A 12330-nucleotide genomic window follows, 5' to 3' on the forward strand; every position below is an offset into this window, starting at 1 on the left:
TGCTGAACTTTCCTGTGACTCAAAGGGACATGCACACAAGGCCACAGAGCCAGCCTGGACAGCCAGCCCCCCATGCTTGGCCCCAGGAGGATGACTAGTGTGTCCCTCCTGGGGAACATCAGGGACTCCTGCACAGCTGGCTAAGGGCTGTGGGAGGGAAATCAGCTCCTGATAATCCAGAGAGGAGCCTGGTATGGCCTGTCTGCCATGCAACACCACCACTCCTCACAGTTCCCAAATCATGCATTCCATTGTAGCCCCCTTCCTGTTCCTGCACCTTTTGGGAATGGCAGCTCTGCCCGGTGCTGCTGGCTCTCTGAACTGGAAGGGTCTCTAGCCCTGTGGCAGGCAGCACACCTGCTGGCTTGGGACCTGCACACCAGGGATTTCATGCTGCCTGACCCCACTGCAGCAGTTGGGCTTTTACACCTCTGCAGAACTCTGACCTGACCTCCAACAGGGGAATTCACTGTCTTTCAGCTCTTTCAGCTACTTACCAGAAAACTAGGACAGCTGCTGCTCTGTGCTGCAGCTCTGTTCCTGTGCTGGAATGCAGAAGAGGCTGATGCCCAGTTATTCTGTTCCTGCCTGCCTGTCCTCAGAAGGAAACAATGGCACAGGTGGATGTCAGGGAAAAAGAAAGCAGGTTCTGTGCTACAGTCCTCAGGAGAGAGGCCATCATTGCCACAGAGCACACCACAGCCTGTGCAGGGCCTGATGGAGAGCTCAGGACAGCTGCCAAACCTGGTGCTGATGGGAGGACCCACGAACTTACCATAAACCAGGAACTATTTCCACACACAGCTACTTTTCAGGGAAATGAGCATTGTCTCTGGCCATACTCCAGCTAATCAAGGTCCTGTGACTGCAATGCATTTCCCAAAGGTGTGCAGTGACAAGCATCGGGCTCTGTAGGGGTCACCTGAGAACCACATGCCCACCCCACAGGGCCCTGCTCCACACCCCTCTTGGCAAAGACACCCTGCAGCAGGTGCTGTTGGGTTCATCGTGGTAACCACCCTGCCCAGGCACTGTCCTCTAACAGAAGCATGCAGGTCCTGGCAGGAGCTGGTGGCTGGTGCTCAGTTGTGGCAGCCAGTGCTGGTGGCAGCAGGTGCCACAGCCCATTGCCCATGCAAAGGTGCAGAGCAAGGGCCGTGGGTAGTGTCTGAGGGGAAAATCTCATGCTGCTCAGTCACCTGTGGTCCCTAAGCCAGTGCTGGGGCCGGGGGTGGCCATGGCTGAGGTCTCTGTGCAGATGTTGATGCAGGGAGAGCAGAGCGCAGGGCAGGCCCAGCCTGCTGGGAGCGGGGCTGGGGTACCCTCCCACCCAGTGCTGCACTCTGGGCAGCTGCATGACTGCTCTGTTTCCAGTGCAAGTAAATATGACCTTTCTTATGTGCCCAAACTGGCAGCTCAGGATTACTGGGCATGAGGAAAAGGACATGACACCCTGGCTGTGCTTGAAGTGAGAGGAAGGTGTGGACCAAGTGAAAGGAGCTGAAAACACCATCCCAGTGTCTTCATTCTACCACAAACCCCCCTGAGACCTGGCATGCCAGGAGCTCCTCCCAGCATGACCAGTTCCCCCATGTAGGAAAATGTTTTTTTTTCCTGGCCTGGAGCCTGTGCATTTGCTCCAGGTGTGACTCTAGCTACAGCTGCTCTTCTGGGACAACAGAGCATGAGCAGGGCTTACTATTCCAGGCACCTGTAAGTTTTGGCACATACACACTGCTGCCCAGTCAACATCAGAGACAGAGAGACACTGGACCCACAGCATGGATTTACTGTGAACACACACTGTCACAACACAGCATAGAGATCTTTGGGCACAGCTTCACAAAAACACAGATCCTAGCTACAGATGGACACACAGATTTGTCCATAAATACAGGAGGAGTAGGAAGCACAGCCCTGGCCAGCACTCAGGATGCGGCAGGGACACCCGTATCAATCTTGCCCTCAGGCTTGTGCTCACGAGGCATTTACATAAATATACATTAAATAATTTTCATTTTATATATAATAAAGATTTCTCCTTATTGATTTCTAATAGTCCTGAATTATCAAAATAACAGTTTCTTTTAATCCCTGTCACCAAGACTTCAGAGCTGTACCCTACCTGATCCTTGGGGATGAGAAAAAAAAACAACTTGTGTGTGTCCTCCCTGCACATCTCTCTCAGGCTGAATCCCCAGGCTCCTGCCTGCCCTAGCCCAGCAGGGAAACATCCAAGGCCAAGCCAAAGAGATGTTTCCTTGCAAGTGGCATTAAAACCTGATGCCCTCACTACCCTTCTTTTCCACACTCATTCAGAATGCTTTCTGCCTCTGCTAGTTTTCCTGCCATGGACTCTCTGGACCTGATTTTGGTGGCCAGCAGTGGGAATTGAGAGAGGAAGAAAGGAACAGAGAGAAGGTTTGTGGTTGTGATGGATCCGATTAATTTGGGCCCAGAACGCCTTTTTTTGAAGGATGTGGGCCAAAAAGTCACAAGGGAGGATCTGTCCCCTTTGGAGACGTACCACCCTAAAAGCCTTGGCTGTACTAGTCCTCTAATGCTGCTGTCCCAGTGAGCACAAAGCCCTTGGAACACCAGTGCAGCACCATGTCCCTGCTCCATGGAGGTGCCATGCCAGTACCAAGATTGCATTGTTGTTCATTTAACGAGGCAAACATTCTTGCTGAATGGCAAAGAGCTGGCTTGTGGAGTGCAAAGCAGTCTCTTCCACACCACAGAGTCCTGTGGCCCTGGGACAAGGCTTCTTTGCTATGGACCACCAGCTGTGTAAGGTGCCATGCAGGAAGTTGGGCTGCTTTCAGGCTAGAAGTGCTTGCTGTCCAGTAAGCCACTAATTTTGCTGATCCTTCTGATACAGCAGCTGCAGTTCCTCCACATTCTTCTCAGGAGGCAGTGGCGGCACCTGGCACAGGTGACTAGAGAGAAGCTGGTCTGACAAAACACTGTCCCCCAGCAGCTCCTTGCCTGTATGCTCTGGGTCCAACACCTCTCCCAGCAGCTCCTCTTCACACGGCACCAGGATCTCCTTGGACAGCCCAGACTGATCCAGGCCAGTCCTTCCCCTAACAGACCCCTCATCTGGCTTTGCTGTCTCCCCAACCAGCCTCAGGTCAAACCCTTCACCACACTTTGAATTTCCTATGTTACTTGGCTCTAATATTTCCTCAGATGATTTTTCTTCATCCAGCTCCCCCATGCTCTTCTCTTCTGACAGCTCCTTCTTGCACAGCTCCAGGATCCTGCCTGGCTCTGGGCCCTTATTCCAGATGAGTGTCTCAGGGGCACTTGGCTCGGCTACTGACAGCTCAGACATGCCCCCCTGTATGTCGAGCCCTCTGCCTGGAGCTTGACTCTCTTCCTGCTCAGGGGACCGGCTGGTCAGTTGCTCCTCACTTTTTGGGGGGCTGATAGAAAGTTTCTCAGTAAAGCTGAAACGAGCACAGTTGTCCACAGAAGTTGGGGAGGATGGGCCTGCACTGGAGACAGTACTGGAGGGGCCACTGCTGTCTGCAAAGAGGAAGAAAAATCTTAAAACATGTAGCTGGTATTTCCCCACCTGAACCATCACAGCCCTGCAGCTCTACAACCAAGAGGTGAGGGCTGCCTGTGTGCCAAGTGACCTGTCAGGGACTCACAGCTGGTCTTGGGCATTTCTGGCAGCTCAGCTGATGAAAACCCAAGCACAAAAAGCACAATTCCATCTTGTAATCCAGTGCTACGCTGGCATACAGCCAAGAGTGGATTCTGTTCTCACAGCGCAAAATGTGATGTTTGGCTTGAAAATGAATACAAATTTATTTCATTTCCTTGCTATTATGGAACAATCCCAGCTTCAGTTTGCTCATCCTGGTTCCTGACACACTGAGTACTGAGTGAGAGTCAACACTAGAGAAAGAAATATTCTCTACTAATGGTTATTCCTGCTTTATATTACACAATAAGCAAAACTACAGAAATGCCTAGATTGTATCTAATTCCAGTAAAGGAGGAGAATTAAACAACTGTTTTCAGCCAGACTGGTTTCCTGACCTTGCTGACTTCACAAACTTCCCTCCTTCCCCTTCACATTTGTCCCTGACAGAAAGGGGAGCACACTCACACCAAGGGGGCTTATCCGAACGCTGGCGCAATGGCAAGGACGATGATGACAGGATTTGCTGGGACATGAAGGGGTCTCCTGGTATCTGGCTGCCAATCATTGAATCAAACAAAGCTTCAAGAAAAAAAATACAATGATCAGTAATATTCCGACAGACAGAAAGGAATGGCTCATAGCCCAGCAGCCATGAGCAGGCGCTCCAGAAAGAGCTAAAAACCAGTGCCAATTCAGAGCCATGCCTGCCCATCAGCTCCTGGGAATCTGAGGCTAAGATTTCCAAAGCTGGAGCTTGTATCCTCATCACCATACCCCATCAGTTACAGACAGACCTGACTGGTTATTTGTCAAGTAAATGGCCTAGGACGGCTCTAAGCAGGGTCCCATGGCTCATTCCTGGGCTAGAACACTCTGGGGCAGACTCCAGGGACTGCACTTATCTCCTGTCAGGCTGATCTGTCCCAAGTATGTAAAAGACCAAGAGTGCTCCTTGCCTTGCCAGAGACAAGCCCACCTGACCAGTACCTGCAGTGGACTGGACATGCGATTCGCTGCAACTCCTGCAAACGGCTGTCAGGAACTCGTTGACCTGCCGCAAAGAGAGGGAGTTGTGCAGAGTCTCCAGGGGATAAATGGTGGGAACCATGGAACAGCCTTCAAAACCTGGAAAGAGACCCAATCAGAAAATGAATAGAAGAAACAGCAGGGTAAATCCATGCAGGAACACTCATGGCTGAAGGAGCTGGGCACTCTGGGAATCAAACAACAGGCACACTCAGGCCTCAGGTCATCTCTTCTAGCCCAAGAAAATCACCACGAAGCAATCCCATGCAGTAACAGATCTGAAAGCAAGCACCTGGGTACACATGGAGGGGAGATGAGAAAAAATATCAGGCAGCTGCCACTTCAGCTGCTGAGCCTGGGACACTTAAAATACACAGCCATGACAGAGAACTTGGCACAGAGCTTGGCACAGTGCTCCCACTTATGGAAGCCAAACAGAATCAAAGTGGTGCCGACAGAATTTCCATTAAAGAGGTCCCACTGCTGGGGCCCCTCTGCCTGGCACAGCCCCCTCTCCACACAGCACATGCTGTGGCAGCCACAAGGAGCCACAGAACCTCCCTGTCACAGCAGCCCCCGTGCAGCCCTGACAGGCTGTGTCCAAAGGAAGGGCTGGGTAATCATTTGAATTACTTGTCCCCTTAACTAGACTTCACTGCCAGCAAACCCAGAATGAGCAGAAATAGGCACCTCAGCATGTAACAGACACTTGCTCAGAGCTAAGCTGCATCCCAACCATTCAGAATAAATCCTTTGCTGCTCAAGCCAGCAGAGCATCACAGCAAAGTATCTTCATCTCAGCTTCCTGAAAATTCTTTGTGGAACCAAGCCAACATGAACTGTCAGAGAAGCAGAGAAGAAACAGATGAGTCCCTGGGTATATGGAATGCTCTGCATCTCTCAAGTTTAATGGCCTCTCAACTACTCAAGGTTGGGCTTCCCATTCTGTGACACACCCCCTTCCCCAGTCTCCTCCAAGGACCTCAAAAAGACTCCGGAAAGGAACTGTGTTTATTTCTATAGAGAAGGAAAAATATTTTGAAATGCAAGTAAGAATTACTGATGCAATCTCTGGCAGGATGTCTGCCCAGCATGCTGATAGGATAAAACTGACTCCTGCAGCTTGGGAACACCTCAGGAGAAGCCCCAGAGCACCTGTATGTGTAGTGCAGACAGTCACCTCCAGGAAATGCTCTACTCCAATACCCTCACCCAAGCCAGTCCGGCAAGAGGCAAGGAGCATGAGCCATGAAGGTGTTCACTGCAATAAATAAATGACAGCTGGCGGAGATAAAGAATCCTCCAGAGAGCTCACGAGGTCACCTATGCCACAAAGGGCCTACAAACATAGTTCAAGACAGGAAGGATAACAAGCCCTCGGCTAGGATGAAGAAACATAAGACACGGGAAAAAGACCACATTCTTCTGTCTGTTGCTGAGAAGTCCTGAGAGTGGAGGTGCTGAGCAAGGAAGAACGTATGTTCCTTATTTTCTCAGAGGCCTCCTGGGAGACAGAGCTAAAGGAAAAGGGTGAGGGCAAAACTTAATCATGGGAGATAGTTGTGGAGCAGCCCAGTTTGAAGCTAATGTCAGTTCACAACAGAATCTTATTTGATAGGGGCCAAAGCTAGCTCAGGTATTGGGGTCTCTAAAGAAAAAAGGAAGTTTAAATATAAGATAGGGCAAGGCAATGTTGTTATAAGACACACTGGGGGCACCAACTGGGAACTAAGTGCTTGGGTTCCCCTCTAGCAAGATGAGGAAATCAAAGGTCCAACATTAAAAGAAACATTAGGCACTGACACAGAGCTGATGTATCCCCGAAGTGCCAGGTGCCTCCTTACGCAACTCTGCACAGTGCTGTGCCACTGCACCACTCTCGAGCATGCAGAGTAAAATGGCCAAAGTTTCCTCTTTCAAGGTGGAGGAGTACTGGCTTCAAGGAATCCCTCTCATTTGTGTATGGGACCCCAATTCCCTGCACACCTCCACAGCCCCGCTGAGCTGCTGAGGAGAGGCCAACGGTGGCTCACAGCACCACAGCACAGCTCAGGCAGCAGCTCCCACTACGGATCACAATCCCCATGTGTCTCCAGCGAAGGCTCCAGCCAGTGATGCACCACACACAGTTAGCAAAGAACCGACCCTTTTGAGAAGGGGCAAGAAAATGTGAGAGCAAGCCACAGGAACCATCCCAGACTGACAGTTACCCTGTGCTGACAGTGCAGCTACTGCTAATGCTCCCCCAAACTCTGTCCTGGGGCCTGAAGGGCGGGAGTCTGTGATGCAGATCATGGCACAAGAAACTGGACAGAACTCCATCCATTTTGTACCAATATCCAACAGCAGCCCACAAAGGAAGTTCTGTGTGCCAGCTCCTCTGGAGTGAAGAAGCACTTGTCCGCTCTCAGCACAAACAAAAACACTCACCAGGCTCCTCTCTGACATCCATGATCAGTCCATCCCTATTTACTTGGACAAACTCCAACACGCCACGTGTGTATTGTATATGAAGGGTTATGAGTCTAGACAGCATAGGTGACTATCTAGCCATTTGTCCCAAACATCAGTGACCACAGCTCAGAATTACTCTGGACATTGTGTGTCTCTTCCATATTCTCATCTCCCTTTGAACTCAGTTAAGCTCCCAACATCCCCAGATACAGTGGTATGGAGCTTGGAAAAAAACCACTTCTGTCTGAAGTGTCTCAACTCACTCCACTAGAAACCTTCTTGCTCCTGGAACTACATGAAACTGTGGATCCCCACCCCTCAGACCACTACTACAAACATCCTTCCCAGATTTCTAATTTTGCAAATTTCTACCTTTTCCAAAGTGTCTGAAGTGGTGGTGGTCAGATCAGAGCCCACTATTTTATACATAAGAGTTTGGGGCTGTTTGCCTTTGTAATTCAAGTTTATTTACACTGGACATCACTGCTAGTTTCCTGCTCATCATCACTGGGCCGCTCTCTGTCCACAGCTGACTTTGGCTTCAGTAGCACTGTGATTCATTACCAACATGAACTTACTTCACACTATTCTTTTTCCCAGCTATGACCACACAGGTTCCCAGACATTCCTTCAGGGCTCCACTGTTGATCTTTCCAACTAAGGGTGCCAACTGCATACTTTTGACTCACTGATTCTATCTTCTAATTCATGTTTCTTTTGTGTGGATAGAAGTACAGTGGAAAGTCAAGAAAGGACAGAATAATGCAGTTTTCACAAGGAAGAAACCTGGGCTGTTAACTGTGTCTGCTCTAAGAGCCTCAGCAGGAATCCCAAACATCAATGAACTGTGGGCTTGCTGATGGACTGGGAAAACAGCATGAACTCAGTGGTGGAGATTTGATTTCCAGCTGGGAGGGCTGCTGTGCTGGCAAGAAGTTATGCCTGTGTTTGGCTGTATTGGGGCAGGATGCACCTCCCAGCAGCCTGCTGTGTCCAAACACTGAGCTCATTTCTTCTCCCCCCACCCCAAGCTCATGAACATGGCAAAGACTCAGCAGGGAAAAGCTCAGCCCTGGGACTGGAGCAATCTGCTGTGATCCAGAATCTCCTCCCTTGAAGCAGTTCTGCTCCTCTTTAGCATTTGTTTCCAGGAGACCAAGGAATTTTCCTAATTACATGTGAAAAGCAACTAACTGTCTCCAAATTGCCTGCTTGACAGAAAGGGCCAAATCAAGAGAAAACAGACCACGCAAGAAAAATTCCCATCTTCCAGACTCTGAAAATCCATCCTGCTGCTTCACTACATGGAAGGCTGCACTGCCCGTTCCACCTGTGGGTCTGAATGGAAAAGAGGGTCCATGCATCACACCACACAGCTCAGCAAGCCACATGCTCCCAGCAGCTCCTGTGGCACAGGTAAACCTCAGCAGCCAGCCCCAGCTCGCTGCCTCCTTCAGGGAGCAGCAACCTTTCCGCCTGTGTGAGAAGCACCAAGGCCTCCAAGCACCAGACTGCCCATCTGTGGTGGAGGCTGAAAAACACCAGAGAAACAGCAGTGAGCTTTGATTTATAGCATCTGCATTCAATGCTGAAGTTGCCTACCTCTTCCCACCAGAGACAGGATACACTGAGAGGCCCTGTCAGGCAGTACAAATGCCATGCAGTGCAGCCACACAGAAGCTCAGCTCTACCTTGTCTTAACTCAGTCTCTCTAGATACAACACACCCACAAGCACTCACTTCCCCAAAATTTCCACAGCAAGTTCACTCAGCTTGTGACCAGCTGCAGCACCTCTTCAATCTCTTCTTCCTGTACTCTCACTACTCACTTGGGTTCCTCCATTGCTAAGGGGACACCCTGTGGCAGCTCATCAAGACCTGCACAGAGCATCCAGGCCAGCAGGGCATCCCATCGATACAAGCTCAGCACCTACCCCAAAGGGAGCTTAAGGGCTTACCCTGGCTAAAGGAAGGAGGCAACAAACAATTGCCAAAGATGGAAAGAGCAGTTACAGCCGCATGGGGACTGAAGGCTCTGTGTGGAAAGGCTCCTGCCTAAGGCTCCAAAACTGCTGGTACAACAGCCCACACAGCTTGCTGCAGCAGCAGCCCAGAGACTTTGGGCATTTGGTGAGGGAAACACTTTCCTTTTTTCAGAAGCAAAGCATACTTTGCACTCCCAAGCAGACAGTGGTCCCTGCTCAGCTACAAGAGCACGGGACAGAGGCAGCTGCAGCGTGCAGTACCGTAAAGACACTCCAAGTCATCCTGCCCTGAGATCAGCCAGCTCCTGAAGAGGCGCAGGTGGTAGGAGCACTGCTGCAGGTGATGGGCTAGGGTGGCATCCAAGGAGATGGTCCGGCTCGTGGTACAGTCAGAGGAAAAACGCCGTAGCAACTGGGCAACGTGCTGGTGCTCCAACACATCTGGAGGAGAGGGGCCATAGAGAGTGAGAGGAGAGGGGCAGGTACAGCTGGGGACAGAGAAACTGTGGAGATGTGGGGATGGAGCTGCCAGCACCAGGGCTGCTGCGTAAGAAGGACCCACACACACTGAGCCAAATCCCTCCCACAGGTCAGGAATGCCCTTAAGAATTATGTCCCCCCAGTGACACCAGGGCAGACTCCCACCCAGCACAGGTTTTGCCCAGCTGCAGCACAGGGCAGTGCCTGAGCAGCAAGGGTTCATTTTTGCAAGGGAAAGTCTGAGAAGTGAATAATTTTTAGGACACATTCCAAGTCCAATGCAGTTCATGTTTGCCTAGATAAAATGATCGGGCTCAGGGCCAGACTCGCCCTCCTGCAGCTGAGACAAGAAATCCAGACTGCCAACAGTGTTTGAGTCCTGCATCCAAGCACAGCCAGGCACATCAGCACGAGGAAAGAGCATATGGCCCAGCATCAAATGAGCAGAGGCTGTGCAAGGGACCTGGGGGGCAGCAGGGTCTGACTGAGAGCTGAATGCAGAGAGTGCACAAGAACAGAGGGAGCACAGAAGCACTGACTTTTTCCCTGTCTTTGAGAACAGCACTGTGCAATCTCCTGTGATGTCCTTGCATGACAGACAAGACACCAGCATGCAGGCACGTCTTCTCGCTATACACAGCCTCAGGACTCATGTCATCCACCCAAGACTTGTGCAGCCAGGGCATAAACTATCTGGCCTGATGCAGTGCTTGACCACTACCCTGATTCATCCATTCCATTTCTCCACACAGAGGCACCTCTTCAGAAACAAAATCCAGACTCGGAGCTGGGAACACTTTTTGATTCAGTTTTTTAAGTGGTTCATGGGGTAAACATCCCTCTTGCTCAAAGCAGTACCAATCCTACATCAAATATCCCTAACTTTGAGCTCTCACCTGCTGGACCCTGTCTTTGTTTTCTTGATTAAGAAGCACTTTGCCATCAGAAATATTAATTTGGTTTTTGGGAGAAACATGATACATATAGGGTTTTGATGCTATTGTATTTGGAGCAGGGGCAACTGCTTTATAGCATGTCTTAGGAAAGGCTGGAACTTGGTACAACCTTTGCAGGCAAGATAGAACAACACACCCTGCTGACATACACCGTGTGAGCTCCGATGGTGTCCAGACATACAGACAAACCAAGCAGTTGGCCACTCTGGGAAATCCGAAACCAAGCAAGCAGAGAATAGGCTCCCTCTAGTTATTTGAAACAGTAAAGCCACAGTGAGCTGCCCTTTCCCATTTCATCCTTCCCAAAATTTTGATTTTCAGAACAGTCTTCTGAATTTCTTTCATCTTCCAGATTACACCAAGCAGGATGTCTTCATACTCACAGGCTGCCTTGATCACATCAGGCAGAAATACTTGGTAGCGTTCAGTGATCTCCTTTGGTTCCAACTTGTCTCAGCAGCAGGAGCCATGCAAGAGGAGGGTGCTGTGAAACCTTTTTACAAGTATCTGTGCAAGAGCTGGAGAGTAAACACTGGTTCAAGGCACCTGCTATAACAGAGCTAGTGGCCTATAACCTCAAAAACTCACACTTTGGTCGTCTGGTAAGTAGCAACACGGAGCAGAGATAGTGAATTGCTCTGTCAGACATCTGTCACCAAGCCTTTCCAGAGATACAGGCAGGATGGGATGAAGCAGGTGATGCCATCCCAGGTAGCACCTTGGCTATCCCCTCCCCACAAGCCAGCACCATCCACCAACAGCAGACAAGTAAGAGCTCTGGAGAGACACAATTCACAGGGTAATGTCTGCAGAAAAGGTGAGCCTACCTGTGCCAACATCACCATGCTTGGAGGAACCACAGGAGCAGCCTAACAGAGAGGTTTGACAGCAGGAAGCCATAAGGCTGCCAGTACTCCTGACATGTAAAACCAGGTGCACTTCCTTCTTTCCCATATACACTAGGCCCTTCCAGGTGACACAAAGCTGTCCTACTGCTATTCTTGTTTTTATTCTGCAAATCTGCAGTGTAGAAACCGAGGACCTAAGCTGCTGATGCTTCATGATACGGAGTGGGCATCAGCCCCCAATCCAGTGGTATTCTCCCCCTGGTCCACACCCTTCTGAAAGGCCTTAATGTCATCACAGAGTTAAAGGCTGCTTTAGCAAAGCACTCACAGAGCCATGGCTTTTGCCTTTTCACCTGGAACAGAAACACCTCAGGGGAGAACAGAGGCGTCACTGAGAAGTAACAGGGTATGAGTGAGCACATTACTCACAAGGAGACAATGGAGGAAGGTGAAGCATGTTTGGACACCAGATACACAAACACAAAAAAACCACAAGAAGGCTGAGAGAGGAACATGTGCAGAGAAAACTGAATGTGAGCATGGGGTTAGAAGTGTGAGGGAACATCAAATCCAGAAAGCAAACATACCATTAGTCGGATGCTTTGCAAACGACACAGAAAATCGTTTTACGGCTGGCATAGACAAGAGCTCTGAGGAAATAAAAACAGATCATCTCAGTTAACAGCCTGCTTCAAAGGATCCCCCGACCTTCATACACTTGAATACACTTTCAGGTTCACCTTCCTGACCCCCACAACAGCTGCTCCCACTGGCACTGCTGTCGCACCCAGCACTCCGCCTGTGGGTCTGACTGAACCATTCTGCATCTCCCCAGCCCTTGCACTGCCCTGCCGGGGTCTCCCCAACACCACACACTCAGCCACACTCTCAATCACTCTCAGTCAGCAACTCACACCTTCCCA

At 50.2% G+C, this 12330-nt stretch overlaps 1 protein-coding gene across 12 annotated transcripts in view; it reads right to left on the reverse strand.

Annotated features, from left to right (window-relative positions):
• Window positions 1–1769: 1769 nt before the first annotated feature.
• PPIP5K1 (diphosphoinositol pentakisphosphate kinase 1) overlaps window positions 1770–12330 on the reverse strand; it is a 39905-nt gene continuing 29344 nt past the window's right edge. For 4 of the 12 annotated variants that reach the window (XM_088063269.1, XM_088063267.1, XM_014251297.2 and 1 more), the window contains 3 exons: window positions 4646–4783; window positions 4124–4237; window positions 1770–3531 (listed from right to left, as the gene is read on the reverse strand). In XM_088063269.1, the coding sequence (XP_087919395.1) occupies window positions 2855–3531; window positions 4124–4237; window positions 4646–4783 (929 nt within the window). In that variant the 3' untranslated portion in view covers window positions 1770–2854. Of the gene's footprint in view, window positions 3532–4123; window positions 4238–4645; window positions 4784–9384; window positions 9565–11994; window positions 12058–12330 lie in introns of all 12 variants that reach the window. The other 8 variants (XM_088063263.1, XM_088063264.1, XM_014251291.2 and 5 more) reach the window with 3 other exon arrangements.

This window comes from Pseudopodoces humilis, chromosome 16 (assembly GCF_049639895.1).
Source record: "Pseudopodoces humilis isolate 2021_Gansu_Grassland_sample_001 chromosome 16, ASM4963989v1, whole genome shotgun sequence".
NCBI lineage: Eukaryota > Metazoa > Chordata > Aves > Passeriformes > Paridae > Pseudopodoces > Pseudopodoces humilis.